This window comes from Loxodonta africana, chromosome 2 (assembly GCF_030014295.1).
Source record: "Loxodonta africana isolate mLoxAfr1 chromosome 2, mLoxAfr1.hap2, whole genome shotgun sequence".
Taxonomy (NCBI): domain Eukaryota; kingdom Metazoa; phylum Chordata; class Mammalia; order Proboscidea; family Elephantidae; genus Loxodonta; species Loxodonta africana.
In genome coordinates, this window is record NC_087343.1 from 175,147,411 (window position 1) to 175,170,059 (window position 22,649).

General features: G+C 40.5%; 1 protein-coding gene across 8 annotated transcripts in view; it reads right to left on the reverse strand.

Moving 5' to 3' along the window:
• The window catches only part of EBF1 (EBF transcription factor 1), a 443,435-nt gene that overhangs the window by 412,215 nt on the left and 8,571 nt on the right, over positions 1–22,649 (reverse strand). For all 8 annotated transcript variants that reach the window (XM_064278925.1, XM_010592220.3, XM_064278923.1 and 5 more), the window contains exons 5-6: positions 16,202–16,275; positions 3,663–3,731 (exon numbers count right to left, since the gene is read on the reverse strand). In XM_064278925.1, coding sequence (XP_064134995.1) covers positions 3,663–3,731; positions 16,202–16,275 — 143 coding nt within the window. The remainder of the gene's footprint in view (positions 1–3,662; positions 3,732–16,201; positions 16,276–22,649) is intronic.

Sequence of the window (22,649 nt, forward strand, 5' to 3'; positions counted from 1 at the left end):
CAGAAAAATTAGCACAGCTTATGCTAATTACTCCTGCAAAATTTAATAAACTCGTTGAAATGGGAATAGTCTAATGAGGTTTTATTTATTGAACTAAGATAACTCCAAGGAAAAAGGTTAGGACACGAGGCTATCCAATGTGGTAATAAAACTACAATTTATTCAATTTCTAAACATAAATTTTATTGCAACCCTTTTAAATTCAAATATGAGTTACTGTGTGGATATGTTAAATCAATCTCCACCTTAATTCAATCACCAGAAGTCATTTTTTGCTTTTTACTTTAACAATAATTACCACACATAGCCCTTTACCTCAACGATAATGAAATTTGCTGTTATTAGTTCCTGGTCATCAGCTATTACAGATAACACATTTGACTTTTCCCCTGTCTACACAGCCCAAATATCTGAATAATGAGGCACAGGCTGGATTTTATGCTTCTTAATCAAGCTATTTGGCACCAAGCAGAGATATAATCTGGCAGTCAACTCCAGATATACACTTCTGACATTTCCAGCAATTTTCCTACAAACATTTTCGAAGTGACTTGACAAATTGTCATAAGTGTAAAAAAGAGTTTGGGTCATGTTCTTCTTACATTGTTGAATGCTATCAGAAAGAAGTAGAACCCCATTTTTCTAAATCACAGTCAGCAATTGCTGATTTGGTTAATTCTACTTTGTCTGAAATAATATGCCAAGCTGATGTCCCCAAATCGCTGGCAATAAGTAATACAGCCAAAATTTAACACAGAAATGAGCTTACCCTGCACCATTGCCGTACAACCAGAAAGCCTCTTCTATCTATCCTATAAATAGTTCTCCTGAATAACCACTGCTAAAAGTCCTTTATAAAAATAGGCATGTTCTTCCAAAATCTGAAGGACAAGCAAAGGGAGCTAAAAGTTATTGGTGCCCAAAAGGTGACTGCGTATTAAAACTATGCTAAATCATAACCCAGGGATTGACCGTACTCTCGGCTCTATAATTGCATAACATATGCATCTTGTAAAAACAGTTACCGTTGTTGCTGAATGCAGGCCCCATAACCTATTTTTACAAAACATGCAGGGATCTGCATCCATAAATCTGAAAGCAAATCAAACTCTAAGCACGTAACACGGATATTATGCAATCAGTAATATAGAATCAAACTGGAAACTATGAAATTCAAACACAGTTGCTATGATTTTTTTTTCTTTGCAGCAATTTTATGGAATTGAAAACTCTTTTCTATTTTGCCCTCCCTGGCGTGAGTTCTTTTTGTTATTCTGTCCTCTCGTTGTTAAAAATGAAGTTTCGCGTATCAGTACAGACAGGACTGGAGCTTTTAAAACCGTTGGCAGACTAAAGGACAAATAAATTCTGGAAACTCAGATGCAAATAAAAATAGCTAAATGGTGTTTTGCATATCAACTGGCATCACTGCTTGAAAAGAAAGTTCATGGGAGATAGTGGTAACAGCCAGCAAATAAACATATGTTGGGACTTGGGCAGATAGACTGGGTTTCAGCCGTTTTTCAAGTACTCTCTTAAGAGACCAATATTGGCTACACACTGTTTTCTACTTTGTCAAACCAAAAGCAGAAAAAAAAAAAGAAAAGAAAAGGATAAATGTCATGAGTAATATCTCTAAAGCCACCAACAGTATAAAGTGCATACTTATTTTGCCTAAATTGTTTGAACTACCCCAGCCAAGAAAAGGTTTTAAGTACCCTACTGGGACAGATGTAAGGCGGCAACAATAGAAGGCACACTAATGCAATCCAGGTAACACAATCCTGTTTCAAAAACAGGGCCGGGCTAATTACAGCGCTGCTGAGTCAAGTTTCTTATGCCACTGCAACCCACCAGAACAGGTCAGAATCAAGTGTTATTCAAACCACAGTCATATCAACCTTCTATATCAGAGTCACAGCTTAAAACCAAATAAAGAACTTAAAAGCTTAACCCATTCACAAACAAACAAACAAACAAAAAATTGTTTTCATTGCGGGTGGCAACGTAAGGTTCTTGTCACCATCAAAACCAAAAGGAACTGCATGGCAGAACAAAATCTTGTAGTTTCAAAGTTCTGGTGAATATTTGGGCAGGTCCTTTGATCAGAACAATTTCTTTTTAATGTAAGAGTAAGAGAAACTTGCTTAAAATAACAAATGGTATTTTAAAGAGGTATATTTAAATGAAACGAACGGCAGGAAGGTTATATTTATTTTTGACCTTAATTTTAACATTTAGCTTCCATTGAAGAAAAAGAAATCCTCTGAAGGGCAAATCTGCTCCCACAGGTACCCACGCCATTCTAACTCTAGACACAGCCTGACTACACACTAAACTTTCGTATGTTTTAATTCTGAACCAAATGCTTCTGCTGGCTTATATTACTACTCTTTTATTGAGCAAAAATATGTTTTTAATGAATCATCTGAGCAAAAGCTACTTAATTAAAATATTTGACTTAAACGTAAATTTTATAAAACTACTTCCCAATCAAAATTGCATTTAAGCCTGAGGAATCATGTAAGTCAAAATCAACAACTGATCTTTTGATATAAATTATGACAGTGAAAGTAGATGCTTTTATGTTCTTGTTCTTATTAACTGAGAAATAATGAATCAAGCCTGAAAAAGGTGAAGAACTGGAAAAAGCATGTTTTTTTGTTTTGTTTTGCTTTCGGTCAAAACTCGGTATTACCAAACCCCCAAAACAGGACTTTTGTTCAGTCCTGGATTTTCTCAGTGATAAATTGGTCAGTCTCATTTGCAAGACTCTTGTTCCAGCTAGTGGAGGGTGCTAGCTCTTTTCCTAGCTGACAACTGACAGTATCTATAAACCTTCCAGGCCATTTAACTCTCATTGAGTAATACTACGTAACAAATGGTTTATCATACATGCTTCCATACAGTGAATTTCAATAATTAAAATCTAAAATGAATATTTGGAATGCAACTTTGCATAATGCGTGCACACACTGACTCGGAATTGCACCGAAGAACTAAAACAGATTTATAGTTCTACAGTGATTTACTTGGTCCATGTCAGATTAGTAATATGGATCTGTTTAAAAACACAATAATTAAGACAAGCGGGATAAATTAATCAACTTACAATACAGTATGAGCTGCAATCAAACCCGAGAAATAACAGTAGAAAATCTTGGTCCACAGATCTCTTTAAGCTGCTTTTATGCATAAATAAAACCTTAAAATGTAGATGGATTACATCCAACAGAACTACTGTAGCTAAAAGTGATAATGATTCAAACATTTTTCAAATAAAAGTTAAATATTTATAAGCATCCAACCACATTTCATAAATCACAAACTATTATTATTTTATTTCTGAAGCTTCCTGGCACGGCATGAGGATTGAGCCACAGAAAGTAAGGAAAGAAAAAAAACGTATCTATATCGCTTTAGGAGCATGAATCAGACACAAAACCAGAGCAATCCAAGAAACAGGCCTTCAGATAACATTCCATACATATGGCTTTCTCAGGAATCGCAACCGCTCGGCGCAGCTTCCGGCGCAGCTTCCGTTGTGACCAACAGGCATATTTTGGCCACATGCATTCCTAACCCTTGCCCATGAGCGACACTAGGCAGGTGTTTCATTATAATGAGGAATAAAAATCCAGTGAAAGAAGAGTGGTCCCTACCTGTCAATTATCACTGGATCTGAGGGAGTCTCATTTCGGTTGCCACAGCTTTTCTTGTCACAACAGCGGCTATGGAGCAAAAGCAAAAGGATTTAGTACGACCATTACAACATAAAATCATCATTTAGGCAGACAGAAGGTTCAAATTGCTGGGTTGCAAATGCTAGAATTACCACAAAGCCATACCTGGCAATCAAAGGATCCCTGGGACAGAAAATTCTATTTGGGTCACCTATGGATTAATGGCCAGGCTTAACCTCTCCCTGCACAAAGAAGGAGGGTGGGAGAGGGGCTCTCCCCCAGCCATGGCTGACAGCCCTAAGATGGGGTCTCCCCATCACTGCCCGCAGAGCTGGAAGAGTTCACTATGAAGTGTATTGTTATTATATCTACCCGAGGAGAATATTCAGGGTTGTGGGTGGCTCAAACGTTCTTCCCTCAAGATTATACTAATTGTGTGGAGCGCGTCAATAGTGAGGTATGAGTGATTTCTCCCCCTCCAGTCATTTTGTATCAAATGGATTCCTTGTTCTTCTCCTTTCTCTTTAATGGAAGAAATTTCCCTCAACCACAGTGTTTGCAAAATCCTAAAACTATAACTGTTTGCTTTTGAACTGTCTTGATGAGAATAAAAATACAACATAATAATTAAGACGAGGAAGAAGCAAAAGGAAAAAAAAGATAATGGGGAGGTCCATACATCCGCTGGTTTCTATGGCCTGCCCTGGCCACCATGTAGATTCCCTAGCTAGAAGCATTCTGGACAGAGAAACAATGGTTAGCACAGCCCTGATAATGGTTGTTCTTTATTAGGTCAGAGACAGCAGCTATGAGAGAGGGAAGTGCCCACTATCAAAATCCCACCCTGGCTCTGACCTTAAGGTTGCCAGTTTTTTTTTTTTTTTTAACTGAGATGGTTCCAAAAGGTGATAAATTTATGTTTTTGAAAATTGCCCATGGTTAAGGGAAGACTATCCACCTGAGACTTGTTTGCAAATAAAAAATGTATCCACTGGCCAGTCCACACCAAGGGGCGTGCTAAAAAAGCACAAATTTGATCTGTCAATGATACAGGGAGGTCATCCAGCGGTTTAGCCTTACTATGAGCCTCAAAAAAAAAATGTACTTTTCTCCCTCTCCCAGATATACACATACACACACACAAACACACACAGGACTTAGTGAATCACAGAGCCTAAATTTAGAGAGCTGCTGGAAAGAACCAAATGTTGAATTTCATTTTCAGGACCAGAGATATACTTTTGCATAGGGCAGCTCTCGCCAAAGTGGAGAAGTCTTTTCCCTTGCTATGTATCTGAGAAGAGAAAGGGCTTCCAAACTTGGAGCTCATTCTGTTTGTCTCTTGTATCCCCAGAAAGCAATATGAAGAGTTGTATCGGGACCAAAGGAGATGAAGAACACCAAGGATACAAGGCGATTACGAGCCCAAGAGACAGAAAGGGCCACATAAACCAGGGACTACGCCAGCCTGAGACGAGAAGAACTAGATGGTGCCCAGCTACAAGTGATGACTGCCCTGACAGGGAACACAACAGAGAACCCCTGAGGGAGCAGGAGAGTAATGGGATGCAGACCCCAAATTCTTGTTAAAAGACCAGACTTAGTGGTCTGACTAAGACTAGAAGGACCCCTGTAGTCATGGCCCCCAGACCTTCTGTTGGCCCAAGACAGGAACCATTCCCAAAGCCAACTCTTCAGACAGGGATTGGACTGGACAATGGGTTGGAGAGGGATGGCTGGTGAGGAGTGACCCTCTTGGATCAGTGGACACTTGAGACTATGTTGGCATCTCCTGCCTGGAGGGGAGATGAGAGGGTAGAGGGGGTTAGAAGCTGGTGAAATGGACACAAAAAAGAGAAAGTAGAGGGTGGGAGTGGGCTATCTCATTAGGGGGAGAGCAATTGGGAGTATGTAGCAAGGTGTTTATAAGTTTTTGCATGACTGACTTGATTTGTAAACTTTCAAGGCACAATAAAAATTTAAAAAAAAAAAAAGTTGTATCTCCTTTTCAGTGCCTCAGCCAAAAGCCACTCCACCTACCTTCTAGCCTTTCCCTTTCTAGTTCAGGGGAACCTATTTCCTCCAGACTTATTCTAATACCAAAGAGACAGATGAAGAAACAAGGGAATGGGAAGCACAAACAGCTGGGATGAATACAAAAATTAATTTTAAAAATAAGCTCCATCATCTGAACTCAGATCCGCTATACCTACCTGTTGAGAACTTGCCAGAATAGCAGAGTGGTTACGAACTCTGGCTCTGGAGTCAAACAGACCTTCCTGTGTCACCTGACTGCCCCAGAGCCCTCTCTTCCCTTATCCTGCTTTATTTTTCTTCATAGCACTTACTCCGTTATATCTTTTATTTATTTGTTTTACTTCCAAACCAAGAAAACCAAACCCATTGCCGTTGAGTTGATTCTGACTCATAGCAACCCTGTAGGACAGAGTAGAACTGCCCCATAGAGTTTCCAAGGAGCTCCTGGTGGATCCGAACCACAAACCTTTTGGTTAGCAGCCGTAGCTCTTAACCACTGTTTTACTTCCTAGAGTCTAAATTCCATCATTTGTAAAATGAGGGCAATTGTAGTAGCCATCTCTCAGTGCGATAAGGGTGCAAAGCTGGGCTCCATGGCTGGCCCTACTAAGAGCTCACTAAAGGGAAGCTTCATTACTACTGCCTGCACCTTCCTCCTCCAGCCTCCACTTCCTCCTCCAAGTGTGAGCAACCTCGCCCTGTGCTTTTCAGAACCCACAGGTCTGCAAAGGCAGACCACCCACGAGCCCAAGTCCCCTTACGCAGGGAGGAAAACAGACGAGAAGACCTACTTCTCCTTCATTTTCTTGTTCAAAACAGCAAGTGGGCAATGCAAGCCCCTGGAGACCTTCTTCTCACCTCACTACAGTCCTGCCTGGACTAAATGCCCTCCAGGGACCCTTCCAGCTTGCGTGATGATAATTCTGGACTGGCATCTACGTCTCTAGCCTATCCAATTCCCTCCCTAGTCGAAGCCATGTTCATCCCTCACTTGGACTCCTGCCGGGGCCTCCCACCTGGTCTAGATACTTCCACTTTTGACCCCCTACAACAGCCAAAGTGATCTTTCCAAAATTTCAGTGTGATTGTGTCACCTTTTAATGGCTTCCTACAGCACTTAGAATCTATCCATGACCTGACGAGATGCCAGGCCACCTCCCAACTTCCTGTCACCCTCCTCCAGCTTGTCCAGCTCCGGCCACACAGGCCAGATGTGTCACACTTCTTCAGACCCCAGAGCCCAGGCCAGGCCAGCCTCTCTGCCAGGGTGGCTGCCTAGCTAGCTAACCTCTCCTCTCCCTCCATGGCTCAGCCTACGTGTTACTGCCTCAGAGAGGTTTGCCTGACACTCACGTTTCATCTATGTTATGTTTCTCCTGTTATTTCCTTTCAGGACACTTAACACAATGCAATTATATTGTTACACATATTTTACGTTACTATCTTTCTCTCTGCCCCCCCCATCCATACTTTTTTTTTTAAAGGGAAGAAACTGTCAATTTTATTCTTTAATGAGTAGCACAAGGCCTGGGATTGAATTAAAAAAAAAAAAATACAAACCCGTTGCCATTGAGTCAATTCCGACTCATAGCAACCCTATAGGACAGAGTATAACTGCCTTATAGAATTTCCAAGGAGCTCCAGGTGAATTTGAACTGCCAACCTTTTGTTAGCACATGTAGCTCTTACCCACTATACCACCAGCGTAGAGAAGCTTAAACATTTGATTGATTGATTGATTGATTGATTGAATGGAGAAATGACTTAATGAATGAATGTTATATATTGGGGGGGGGATATAATAATACAATCCAGGCAAAGAGGAGGGTAACACATAAAGGAAGCCAAGCTGACCCTTTAAGCAGGCATTGCTGATGGTTGGAAGATGCACGCCCCCCCGACCCTGTAGGCCAAACCACCTCACCCAAGCAAGTACTATACCAGGCCTGAGACTGGTCCTTTAAGTTATGCACTCTCCTCATCTCTTGAAAGGAACCATGCTGCTGAGAGGAGCCAGATGAATGCAAGCATAGGGTAAGTGAGAACCACCCCCTCCTGTATTCCAAGGGACCCAGGGAAACAGGCAGATGGGAAGATCAGAAATGTAGAAGGAAAGACAGAATATAAAAAAAAGGAGAGAGAAAGAAAACAGAATGAAGGGGTTGAGAAGTCGCTTAACACTCATGAAAACTTTATGTAAAGTAGGAAAAATGGTTTCCTTTTTCTGGCGTCACGTCATTGCATCACAAAGCCATTATCCCAAAATGGGATCCTTGGTATTCTGCTCTGCACCTCACGTGGCTACAAAACAGTGTCCACAGTGTGATCCCATTAAAAAACAGGGAATTCTGTGCAGCTACTGAAAAGAACAAAACCAAAAACCATGGCCGTCGAGTCAATTCCAACTCACAGCGACCCTATAGGTCGGAGAACTGCCCCACGGAGTTTCCAAGGAGCGCCTGGTGAATTTGAACTGGCGACCCCTTGGTTAGCAGCTGTAGCACTTAACCACTATGCCACCAGGGTTTCCAAAAAGAATAAGGTGAGTTTTTATTTACTATCACGGAAATAAATCTAGATCATATTGTGAATTGAGAGAACCCAGGCTGCAGAATGGTATGCATCGTATGGTCCTATTTCCAGAAGAAAAAATGAGAAAGAGAAAAAAAATTTTTTTTTTCCCCAAGCATGGTAACTCCCTCACTTCACTAAATCCTCTGCTCAAATATTACCACCTTAGAAAGGCCTTCCCTGACCACCCGCAGAGCTAACTATCCCCTCATCCTCTTTATTTTTCTCCATAGTAGTTGTTGCTGTTGCTAATTGCTGTTAAGTTGATTCTGACTCAGGGTGACCACATGTGTGCAGAGTAGAACTGCTCTATAAGGTTTTCAGGGCTTGACCTTTTGGAAGCAGATCACCAGGTCTGTCTTCCTGAGGTGCCTCTGGGTGCACTGGAACCACCAAACTTTGCACCACCCAGGGACTCCTCCATAGTGCTTAACACATTATATTTTATATTTGTTTTCTTTTTTACTGTCTGTCTCTCTCACTGAAATATCAGCTCCACGAGGGCAGGGCCTTAGACTGTTTTGTTCATCCCTACGGTCCCAGCAACTAGAATAGAGCCTGGCACACAGTAAGCCTTCAGGAAATAGTTTTTTGAATGAATGAATAGGAAATTCAAAGAGGTTACCTATAGGGAGTGGAACAGCAAGGGGGAAAAAATGGAGGATACATATTTTATTTTCACACTTCTGCAGTGTTCTGCTGTGTATTGCAGTATTAGTCTCCTACTGAAAATAACGACTAAGTGGCGAGAGGAAGGTCTCCCTTCAACTGAGCTGAAGTCTATCCCTCTGTAGCTTCCTTGTTCTAACAGAGCCAGGCAAAGCAAATTCCTGTCTTTCCTCACCCTGAGTGTCTTTCATGCTAACGTGAGTTCTCCCTTCTCCCAGCTGAACAGCCCTAGTTCTTTCCACTGAACTCAGAAGGACCAAGATAGGTGGGTACCAACCTCTACCATACACAACACAGGCATTAATCAAGGAGGACAGGCTGAAAGGAGAACAGGCTTGCTATGTTTCAGGCAGAAGAGGGTTCACACTGAAACAATACAGTAAATGAAACAGATGTAAAAACATCTAAAGGGAAAAGTTACTGTACAAATTTTTTAAATCACAATGATAATTAATGTCTTTATTAGTATGTACTGATAGGCCTTCATTCTCTCAAAACCATGTTTTCTAGGCTCTTACTATATGCGTCATGGTGCAACAGTTAAGTGCTTGGCTGCTAACTGAAAGGTTGGCGGTTCGAACGCACCCAGCAGCTACACAGGAGAAAAGACCTGGTGATCTGCTCCTGTAAAGATTACAACCAAGAAAACCCTATGAAGCAGCTCTACTCTTTCACATGGGGTCGCTAAGAGTTGGAATTAACTTGAGGGCACCTAACAATAACATCAACAGTATGTGCCTGGCACTATGCCAGGCCCAAACTTGCTATTTGGCCCTCAAAGCAGGCATCTATTTGGGAGCTTGGAGTTTCCAAATTCATTTTATCACCACGGCAGGATCCCAGCCCGTTTCACCACTATTTCATATCCCTTTCCAATGGCAGCCCATGTGACAGGAAGGCAGCATGGCCGCTCCCAGGAGTGGGTGTCCAGCACCTGGTATGCACGTACACTTGTGGACTCAAAACAGCAGCCCTGCCCTCAGCAGGGTCGTGTGTCTCTTGGACAATTCTGCACACCCAGAGAAAAGAAAACATCTGAGTCTCTTCCTTAGCAGCCTAACACAGGTGGTGCATCTCCAGTGAGCTGATTTGCAGCTTCATAAATCAGTGCAAACAACATCTAAATGTTTCCTGGTCATGGGACCTGCAGCTCCTCATCCCAGGGGTATGGAACTTCTTCCTGTAGGAAGAAGCTCTCTCATCTGGAGAAAGTCATCACTTCAATCTCTCAGCTCTTCAGGAAAAATCTAGATAATGAGATATACACATATGAATCAGAACAGCCTGATTAAGAGTTATAAGGATGCCTAGTTTTTAAAGAATTCGTTACATACATAGATTCTTTTATCTTCTTTCTCCCACAGGTCATAAAATAAGTTACCTGTCCCCATAAATCAGGCTTCTTGAGCTCTAGGTCCTCCCCCTTCTACCTCAACTGGGATCCTTCCCATTAATAGTTCCTTCTCAGCTCTACATTTTTAACAACTCTCTCCTTGGTGGCACAATGGCTAAGTGCTTGGCCGCTAACCAAAAGGTTGACAGTTTGAACCTACTGAGTGGATCCACAGGAAAAAGACCTGGTGATCTGCTCTTCCCATAAAGGTCACCCTAGAAAACCCTATGGGGCACTTCTACTCTGTCACATGGAGTCGCTATGAGTTGAATCAACTCAATGGCACCTACCAACAACTCCCTAGCTAATCTTTTCTCTCAGTTTACAAACATTGCCAAGTTTTCATTCTTTAAAAATAAAAAAACTTGCGCCTTCTCTTCCCTTGAGTTAATTTCTTCACTGCCCAATATTCTTCTTCCTAGAGTTGCCATCACTCTGTCACCTCAACCCCATTAAAAATAAAAAAAAAAAAATGGCTTCCAGGCCTCAGCACTTGAATCTTCTCTCTCAAAGCTCACCTTCTGGCTGCTTTTCTCAGGCTTCACGACCATCTGGATCTCCTTGGCAATTATTAAGTATGGACCACTCCTCCTTGAAACACCCTCTTTTTACTTCTATGCCCTGTATGCTCAAGGTTTTTTTTTTTTTTTTAATTTTAGAACATGCCCTTCCACCTTGCTAAATATGATTATTCCCCAAGAATGTGTCCATGGTCCCTTCTCTTTCTGTTTTTTCCACCCTTGTCTATCCCATTCAGCCCATGGCTTCAACCCTCACCTTTGGGAAAAGGCCTCTGAAGTCCCTTGTCTTTCACCTGGACTCTCTCTGCTCAGCTCCAGCCAACAGGTCCAACCACCTACAGACCTTTCCATAGAGAAATTCTGCCTGGACCACCATAAAAATGTCCCCAAACCCTTTTTCTTGGCCCTATTAAATCTATCTCACCCCTCCTCCCTTTTCCACTGCTACTTCTTGTTGTTGTTATTGTTTGCTGTTGAGTCAATTTTGACTCACAGGGACCCCTTGTGATGGAGTAGAACTGCCCCATGGGGTCTTCTTTAGGGAAGCAGATCGCCAGACCTTTCTCTTACGGAGCTGCTGGGTGAATTCAAACCTCCAACCTTCCAGTTAGCAGTCAAGCACTTAACTGATGCACCACCCAGGGCTCCTCCACTTCTACTACCCACCTACAACATTCCCTCCCTTCTCTAAACAGCGTAGTCCTTTGCTTCAGCCTCTCATCACTCTGAACTCTTTCTACAGTGCATTCCAGTTATCTGCTTACAAACCCCATCGCCCAGGCTGGACTGTAAGATCTACTTCTTTTTGCCTCTGCATTCCACAGTGTTTTGCACATAAACCCCATTACCGTAGATTCCAACTAGCAACGCTTTGCACATGAAAGAACACCTGCTTTGCACACAGTAGGTGCTAAAAGAATGAATGAAAACATCTTTACCATCACGCACGGCTAGAATGAAAAAGTACATTAACATTTTAGTATGCTTCACTTCCTTTCAGTGTTCTATCCTCATTCACTTTGAGCAACAACGTGCGAGATGCTTCACGAGACACTGTCCCGGTGGTGCAAACATCATATGCTCAGCTGCCAATGAAAAGCTTGGAGGTTTAAGTCCACCCAGAGGTGCCTTGGAAGAAAGGCCTGGTGATCTACTTCTTAAAAATCAGCCACTGAAAACCCTATGGAGCACAGTTTCACTCTGTGCTACTCATGGGGCGGCCATGAGTTGAAATTCACTTGTCGGCAATTATTTTTTGTTTTTTGTTTTTTTTTTTACTACTTCTTTGATACTACTACTAGTAATGTAAATACTCAGTACTTAATGTGCATCTTTTTTTTTTTAATTATTTTTTAGGAAACCCTGGTGACGTAGTGGTTAAGTGGTACGGCTGCTAACCAGAAGGTCGGCGGTTCGAATCTGCCAGGAGCTCCTTGGAAACTCTATGGGGCAGTTCTACTCTGTCCTATAGGGTCGCTATGAGTCGGAATCAACTCGATGGCAGTGGGTTTGGTTTTGGTTTTTAATATGTATCAAGCACTGTGAGAAGCATTTATGGAGAATATATCATTTAATTCTAAGATAAGTAATATTATTATCCCTCTTTCATAAATGAGGGCTCCGTTAACACAGCAGTTAAGGACCGGGCTGTAAACCAAAAGGTTGGCAGTTCAAACCCACCAGCGGCTCCAAAGGAGAAAGGTGACAGTCTGCTTCCATAAAGATTTATAGCCTTGGGAACCCTGTGGGTCAAACCTACTCTGTCCTATAGGGTCATTATGAGTCAGAATGGACTGGACGACAACAGGTTTTATTTCACCTCCAAGAAAACTGAAACACAGAGAAAAACTGAGTAACTTCCCTGCCTTCAAGTAGCTCTTAGTCCAGTAAAGGCAGACAAACACAGGACACATAATTACAAGTGGGCAAAATGCTATTAAGGAAAAGCACAGGGAATGATGGGAGTGTGTAACACGGAGACTTAACTTAGGCCAACGGCCAGGAGGGCTTCTCTGGAGAAACCAAACTTAAGCCAGAATTTGAAGGATGAAATTGGCAGAAACCATAAGAGGGAGATATCAAGGGACCAGGCCAGCCCTGAGAACTCAGAGTCCCCGAAAGAGGCCAGGTGCTGCGAATGGAAAACAGCAGGGCATTCCTGAGACAGAGTACCACCCCCTACAACTCTACCGAGCTTCGAGGGAGAAAATAAGTTCATAGTTCATATTTTCTATTCGTATTTAAATACAGGACGCCAGGATGCACTTTGAATCAAATCCCTTATGGATCCTGCTTTAAGTAATCATTCAAGGGTTCATATTATTTTCAGAACTTAGCCACCAAGTATTATTAGCAAAATGTAAGGCCGATTGGTGTGATAGGTTCCAATTTACCAAAAATGCAGAAACTCTCCTGTAATTCCACAGAAACAGCCCCACACCACCAAACCAAAGAGGTTTTTGTCTCTAAGAATGACAATAACTATCACCCAATGGTGGCAAGTCCTTTAATCCGCCCATGAAATGGGGCCTCCCTTTTGACAGAACACAACAGATTTCTTAAATTTGCAACCACCTGAGACACAACTGTCTGGTGTTTTCATTCCCCCCCCCCCCCACCCCGCCCTTTGCCGGCTCCAGACAAAATCCTCCCAGGTCTTTCTCATCGATCTAAATTCTCTATGTCTCCTTTGCACGTGCTATAAATATACAGCTTTTGTGACATAAATGAAAAGTTTTATTGTGCTGTTAGCCTTGATAGAAAGCACTGCAGAAAGTTGTTTAGAAATTAAATATCTAAAACAAGCTATTTTAAAATCCCGGGCCCTCACTATTTCATGTCTGCGATGAAGAAATTTCATCTTGGGGAGAGCAAGCTGTCTTTCACACCATATGGCGAATGGTGGTGCATAGCAATTAGCCAGGCTGATTAATGGTGAACAGACTCTAATTTTATGCTTATAATTGAGCCTGCATTTGCACCCCTGGTGCAAATTCAGCACATCCCAACTTCCACTTACAACAGGCAAAAAATCAAGAGAAATAGGATGGTGTGGAAAGTGAGAATTTTTTTTTTTTCTAAAGCCCCCTAAAGAGCATCAGATTTGCAATTTAAAAGACTGTTAGCCACACAATAGATGACAGGTTTGTGTAATAGGGTCATGGCAGCCTAGTAAACAAACAGTACCCCTTACACAGCTATGTGCAGCCAGGGAAACTGTAATCTGTAACATTAGCAGGATGACATTTTGAATATGGCTTTTCCCTCTCAGCCACGCAGTACAAACATCATCATTTGCCTTCGGTGGCTTGAGAATTTTATTTTTGCTATTTTTATGCTTCTGAAAAATAGAAAGAACATCAGCAGTAAAGAAAACCAACCAGCATAATAAAGTCCTTTGGACCAATGAATTTTAAAAACAAGAAAAATATAAGCTGTATTAACAGAGGGTAGGCTTTTGTGTGAAAGGCGTAATATATCTTTAAGGATTTCAAGAAAAGAATTATTTCTAGCATAGGCCAAACATGGGCAGATATGAGATGCAAATCTGTGATATATAGATTTTGGTTGGCCTATTGGTTGAAATCCGTTTTCCTGTCTGTCTCCTATTTTGCCAGAATCACATCCAGTAGAACATGGAAAATTCATCCTGATGGCATGCTAAATGTGGGAAGCTAAAACAGTGATGTGGTCAGAAAAAGAGCAACACGAAGGAGTTCATTTTTTAATGTTTTTCAAAATGGATTTCACTAATTTAATTCTGAAAGGTGCAGCTCAGCTTTAATTGTACAATTGTTCTCTCCAGTATACCACTGGTTTTTTTTGCCAAATAATAGAAGAAATCTATCACCACATTTTTGGATTCTGCTACTGCTTTAAAGTTAGAGAGAAATAACCTTTTTTTTTGGAATAATTAGCAAGTTCACAAATCTCTGAGATGAGAACCAGTGAAACTCCTGTATATTTTAGAATAATATGTTAGAAGTATATTTTAAAAAAGAAATTTTTATATGCATACATATTTACAGACATAAAAGTTAGTATTTGGGATTCCACCAAAGAAGCACATTAAGCCCTTTCTATTTTCTTTCCACCTGTAGAGTTTTAGGATCGCCATCCCCACAGGCCCAGCAGCAGCAAACAGAACCCACCTTTGCCGAGGGGACGCTGAAGCTCTAACAGAGATTGGTCAGTCTTGGTCAGGAGCCAAGCAGACACTTTGCCAGGAAGAGCCTGAATGGCTAACAAAGCAACGAGTAGCCTTTCTCCGACTCATCGTGGCATCTTCACGCTTTAGCCGATTACTCAGAATATGTGGGGAGCGAGGTGCCAGTATTATTTTACAAAAAATAAGAATTCTAAGCTGCACGTTAGAAGGCTGCTCTCTGGTCTACCCTCTCATACATGGAGGCCATGGAAGTGAATTCGGTTGGCTTGCCTGTTTTCGAATGTAGCTTCGGTTTGATTACTGAAAAAAGTAAAACCACTCATTTGGGAGTGACGCGAATTCTTATACCTTCCAGGGACTCATCTTTGCCATCCTTCCAAAAGCTCACTCCCTCTGAAAAATACTAAGTAACTAAGATTAAGAGCTCTTACACACACACACACACACACACACACACACACACACACACACACGTTTTAAGAGGGAACGATGCTTAAATACATATGGCCGTACTTTTAAGTGGAAGAACTACAAAAAAGGGAACCATAACTTTCAACAGCACCCTAGTAGTGCAATGGTTAAGCGGTCAGCTGCTAACTAAAGGGTTGGTGGTTCGAACCCACCTGCCACTCCGCAGGAGAAAGATGTGGCAGTCTCCTTCCATAAAGATTACTGCTTTGGAAGCCCTATGGGGCAGTTCTACTCTATCCTGTAGGATCGCTATGATTCAGAATCGACTCAATGACAATGGGTTTTATAACCTTAAAGTTGTACCCGAATGGAGGGGGCTGCTGACATCAATAGAACTTTTACTCATTTTACCAGCGATGCAGTTAAGCACATATATTAACACTAGAGGGTTATATTGTATTTTATTCCATTGGGAGGGAGGAGGGGAGGGCACTGCTTTGTGCCCATTAACAGTGTGATATCAAGATGGAAATGTATGTTTTTCAGGATGAAATCTAATAAATAATTGGGAAGCAGTGTGATGCCTGACACTTTACTACCAAGTATTCACATCTAACAGTTTCTTTTAGATAGTCTAAAAGAAGCAAGATAAATGTACACTCCAAAATAAGCCTGAGTTGACCGAGATTCGAGATACAAATTCGTCTTCTCTTTGCTAATTATAGGGAGAGAACACAGTATTTCTTACCTGCACATGATCTCGTGTGTGAGCAAGACTCGGCACATTTCTGGGTTCTTATCTTGGCCTTCATATACTATGGCCTGTAAACAAAGGCACAATTTTAGTTAAGAATGGAGCCAAGTAGCAGAACACAAACTATCTTGATTCGGTTCTTGAGCAGTTCACCACTGCTGATGGCCAATTAGCTTTCAGGAGCCCAAGGCCTCACTGGGCTGATTGTTTCAAGATTCCTTGTTAAGGATCAACCCAAATTGAGTGGAACAGGATATGCTCCTCTCTGCTCCATCAACCATCCTATTATGATACACATCTTTGAATCAGTGTCTGGGATGGGCTTCTGTTGTCAAGACAACAATAATGCTCCTTTAGATATAGAATAAAAATAAATCTAATAAATGAAGAGGAAAAACTCAGAAGGCTTAGCAGATCGAGGTACAATTTAAGATATAGAAAAGCTCATGGATTTAAATGTTAGCATATGTAAGTACAAGTGTGTACATGTACATACGCATATATTTTTCTCACTTTACTGCTTCCAGCCCCAACATTTAGTGTTCTTGTGATGAGTACTAGAAAACAAGCGAGGATGAGGCAACAAGTCCATTCAATGGCCGTGTCTTCTTTGAGATGAATTACCAATCAGGCAAAATCCTTCTTTCCACCAACAGGCTAAAAACATCTGCACTCCCAGGGTGTACACCCACCCAAACAGTAAAATTCACAGACATATACTGGGTGTGGGGGAGGGCTTAAGCCAGAGAATTCTCTCCCTAAATTAAAAAGAATTACATCTAACTCTCAAAATCAGGAGTCCCAAACCACCTCTCCAGGCAAGATGTTTCTGTCTATTCTTTGTAATGTGCATACAAACGTTTTGCTTATCGTCACCAGGAAGGTTCTCTGGGACCTCAGCTTCCTGGTAGATCTACGTGTTAATAACTGGGCCAAAGAAAAGCACTCAGCTGTTGATAGGGAAGTATTCTGCATGGGGATAACACTGTAACTAATTTAACACTGTATCACTGCATAATACTAATATAGCATAGTTCCAAATTGTTAATAAAATTATTTTCACACATTCAGATAATCCTCAATTTCTTGGTGACAAAACGACTTAAATTAAGCAGAGATCATCTTGTTTAGTACACACAGACGCTGCAGTGACTAACTTGTGGTTAGTGCTAAGACATTTTCTTTATGAACCTGGACTTCCAGAACCTGGAAATGATAGGTGCAGCTTAAGACACTGTGTGTGCAGGTCCTCAGAGCAGGCTCTGGTTATGATACACAACCACATACATAACAAAACAAAAAATAGCAATGAATTTTAAAAATGAGGAAAAGTGGCACAGCGGTTAAGAGCTTGGCTGCTAACCAAAAGGTCTACAGTTCAAACTCACCTTGGAAACCCTATGGGGCAGTTCTGTTCTGTCCTATAGGGTCACTATGAGTCAGAGTTGACTTGACGGCAATGGGTTGGGGAGCCCTGGTGGTGCAGCAGTTAAGAGCTTGGCTGCTAACCAAAAGGTCAGCAGTTTGAAACCACCAGCCACTTCTTGGAAACCCTACAGGGCAGCTGTACTCTGCCCTGTAAGGTAGCTATGAGTTGGAAACAACTTTGTGGCAATGGGTTTGGTTTCTGTTGTTTTTAACCTATCAAAACCATTTTCTATTGTTAACCTATCATAACGCTGCATTTTTAATTTTGACATAATTCTACACTCACAGAAAAATTTCAAGGCTATGTAAAGAATTCCAGGATACCCTTTTTTTTTTTTTTCTTTATCCAGATTCTCCAAATGTTTACATTTTACTACATTTGCCTTATTATTATTATTTTTTTTTTTCCTGAACCACTTGCTAGTCAGTTGCAGACATGTCCTAAATACTTCAGCACGTATTTCCTTAAAACAAGAAATTCTCTTACATGGCCACCATACAGTTATCAAAATCAGAAAATTAGCATTGATACAATAATCTACCGGCCTTACTGAGATTACACCAATTACCGAATAACATTCTTAATAGCAAAGAAAAGCCAATTCCTATGGTTGCATTCAGTTATCATGTCTCCTTTAATAAAGAACAGTTCCTGAGTCTTCGTATTGCAATTACACTGACAATTTTGAAGAATACAGGCCAGTTAGTTATTTTGTAGAATTTCCCTCAATTTGGGGCAAGAATACCACAGAGATGACACTAAGTTCTTCTTAGCATATCAAGTCGTATCATCAACTAGCTCCACTACTGGCAACGTAGTCTGATCATTTGGTTAAAAGGGCGTCGGCTGTTCACCAGAGCTCATCAGCCAGGTTTCTGCACTGTAAAGTGACCGCTTTACCCTATGTAATTCGTAACTACCTTCTGCAGAGATAACCTAGATTACGGTAATTAAACGTTGCTCCTCAAATTTTCATCCACCAGTTTAAGCAAGTATTCATGATGCTTTCCTGTATTCTAAAAGGCCTTTTCAAATACCTAAGAAGTTGCTTAACTCAAGAAAATGCATTAAGTCAATTGAAACTGTTTTTGAAAGCCCAAAATTACATCTGCCTGCTTTGTTTACTGCAATCACTGCTGTAAAATCAAAGAAACACATAAATAACTGATTAGATCTAATATGTGGCAAGAAAAACAACGCTAATGACGCATTTCTGCTAAATCCTATTATCATTAAATTTTTGTGTGTTTTCTTAATACCTTTGATAACCTCTGCTTTAACTTTAGTTTTTGTCACACTATACTAATAATGCAAGTAACATGGGAAATAAATTCACAGATATTGGCGGGGTTTTCTTTACTGTAAAAAAAAATGTCTTTTTTGGGGGGGAGAGGACTGTCAATTTCATCAAAACTTCTCACTTTGATTCCTTCTAGGTGATACCAATATTATTTTTACTAGGGCTGCTGGTTCCATTGAAATCAATGGGCCCATGATGACATGCAGTTAAAGTTATGCTACAATGCAAATATGCTCATGACTCCCCCAAAGCAGTAGGTGATAGGTGAACTCCCAGAAATCATGTCTTGGTGACTTTTTCTCTGGAGATCAAGCGTCACTTGTTAAAGGCACACAGCCTCCACAATGCATCTCTTCACCAAATACCAAGCTGCCAGTTCACGACTGGCAGCAGAGTCAAAACAGAGAATCCTCTAAATCAAGCATAGAAAAATGAAACCATGAGTTTGGATTTGGTCAGAAATAGTTAGGAACTCTGGGGGAGGGGTGGAAGCTCGAAGCCTCGGCTCTCCCTCTCCTTGGGGCCGCCATAGGAATACTTTTCAGCACATAAAGGCTGAGAAAGAAGCGCTGCTTCTGTGACTTCGCCTGAAATATAAGCAAGTGGAACAGGAGTCTTTTCACAGATAGGGCTCCATGGAGTAGGACTCCAACTCCCGTAAACAGAGTAAACTAGAACGTCAGATTAACAGGGTTAGTTTTGGAGTCGAATTCAAAGGCAGATCCATCTCAGACCCCATCTGAGCAGTTTTTGTTACTGAAGAAACTTGTTTTTTTAAAAAAAGACAATATCATACAGAAGGTATGGGTCCCAAAAATCAATATTCTGACAAGATGCCAATGTAGGAAGATATAATAAATTAAATTTGACAAATGTCTCTGATACAGAGTGTCAGCAATAAGACTTTTTAAAAATGCCACCAAATTCTCCCTCCAGCTTGCACACCACTGGGAGCTGCACATCAAATCTTGGTCGTCTACATTGAACACAAATGTCAAGAATGGTTCACAGTTCAGCAGACCCTAACTTTAAGCCTAAAAGGCGAGGGATCCTCAAACGACAACTGGGAAAGAAGTTTCTGCTTTTCTTTCTAAATTAAACATGTGCCTCTGTGGGGCATGAGTAAAGCTGGTTGGTGCTGGATCAGCTGGGAGATCACAGAAGCATATAAACAGCATTGACTATTTTAAGTGAAACCATTTTAATAGACAGCTGGTTTAGGGTCCAGACAATGGAACACCAAGAAGAAGGCTTATTTTCATCCTCCAAAGTAAGTCATGTGCCTGCTCACTGTGAGGAAGGTAGTCTGCTGTGAGAGCAACAAAGACAACAGTGGTTTAAATAAATCAATGTGTTTATCAGGAGTGAAGATGGGAGGCCTGCTACAGAAGTGGGCGGGAAGGCCATATAAAATAGATAATTTAAATAAATCAATTGATGGCGAATCAAGTTGAGGTTTGTAACCAAAGAAACAAAATACGGTATCAAGCAGAAAACACTACTGAAATTAAGCCTGCCGATGGCAGATAAATCCCTCAAGGCAGCAGAAACCTTGGCCAGGAAGAAACGTAAAGGGCACTAACTTCATCTCAACTTTAAAACCTGGTAAAATTGGTAAACAAGTTGTCAAAACTGGATGTAGTTGGATCAGATCTCCTATTTTTTGACATGTTAGCCTCCCTATTCTTAATGCCTTCCTCTAACAAGCAGACAGAAAATACCATATATTATTTTTTAATAGTCTTCTAACTTCCTTGTTGACAGTTGTTTTTTTAAGAATTTTTTGTTTATAAATAAAAAAAGAAGAAAATAAGAAGCACTAAACTTTCACAGCCTTACGTAACAACAGTGCTGGAAATTTTACTGGTCGAGGATAAAATACCAGCAATTTCAAATGCACAATTATCAATTAACCGACAACATCTTTAAAAAGAGACAAGTCAATCAATACACAAAACCTGCCTCCATTGCCACTGTTTTAGAGGGCATCTTGTGAAGTGTAGTTCTTCTCTGCTTTTCTACAGTATCACTGAGTCTTAAAAGTTCATTGAAACTCATTATGGATAAAGACCACACAGTGAAATGAAAAATACATGGTGAACATACACCAGGATCACACTTCAATAGGATGCCAAAGGAAATGGTGAGAATTGAGCAGGGCTTTTCTTTGTTTACTTTTCCTAATAGTTTTAACTCTTTGTGTTCCATGACAAAATAAAGGAGGTGAGAATACTTTTGACTTTGGTTCAGCCAAATCTGAAGTGTTTTTTTAGGAACAAAGTGTTTTCATTTCGGAGTCTTTCTTGGTTTACAATCAAACAATAGCTGACTTGTCATCACAAGTTAAAAAAAGAATGAAGGAAAGAAATAGAAGAAAAACTGTAACAAAAAAACTCCTAATTTTCCATTTACATTTAAAAAAATTAATCTTGAAAATATGTTACTCCTTTTTCCATACGCAAAATAAAAGACCAAACAAAATATGTCACCTTAGAGAAGAATTAGTGCCTAGATGTACCCTCCCTTCATTGAGAAATAAAGTGTCTTCTTAATGCAGGCTGCCAAAAGGCTTTTGGTAGCAAATTACTATGAATTGAAACCAATCATAAAATGATGTGAACACCTACACTATCAATACACTACAATAGTAATCATAACATTCAACCACCAAGTTCTACTTTTCCTCATGAAAAACTAACCAAAAAAAAGCACTACTTAATGTGGTTACAGAAGGAGCCCTAGTTAAAAAAAATTAACCTGTGCCAAAGAAAACACTAAAAAATCTGACATTTCATAAACGATTGTGTCAAACAGCCATCCAACATTAATGTTGAAACAAAATAAAAAATAATTTTGCTTCAATTAGCAGGTTGGCTACTGGCAAACAAATTGCAAATATGTAATTTCAGCTCAGCAGCTAAGCAGGCCCGTTTTCAGAACTGAATTAGGAAAGTCGCGAAGGAATGATATCACATTCAGTATGCTGTTCAGTTACATCACAGCTTTGGATAAAAAAAAGAAAGTGTACCAAAAGCAGCTCGCTTTAGAATGTGTCCTTTATGTCTAAAACAACTAAGATCCCTTATACTATTCAAACACCAAGATGAAAACTAAATCATACTAACAATCCCATATTACATTTCTTCTTCTAGCAGTAATAAAGACATTTCACTCATATGGTAACTACAATTACATCTATATTAATAGATACAATTGGCTTTGTCAACTCAATGGGGTAATAATAATAATAAAATAATAAAAGCAGCTAATTTATTAAGCACTTAATATGTGCCAGTCACTGTTCTGAGCACTCTACATGTATGAATTCATTTAATTCTCACAACAGTGCTTCGAGGTAGGGGCTACCATTATTTCCATTAGTTTGAGTCTAAATGCTTGCATATTTTAATTACTCAACTAAGCCCAAATCAATCTTGCTCAACAACTCTGCATACAATTCACCGATGTCCAAAAACACTACTCCCGTCCCTCCCAGCAATATAAGTAAAGACAGAGAGAAGAGACTATCGGTGCAGTCATACAAGTTTGATGAACGCATCACTGCTAATATGTTCGTTTTTAATGCTGTTCAAACATTCACATGGAAACAGCTCTAGCGTAAATATCCCCGAACAAATGGCTGTATATTATCCAGGAGGGAGCAGTTGGACCGCCAGACTGGGGAAGTACTAGGCCATCTGGCTCCGGCAGTC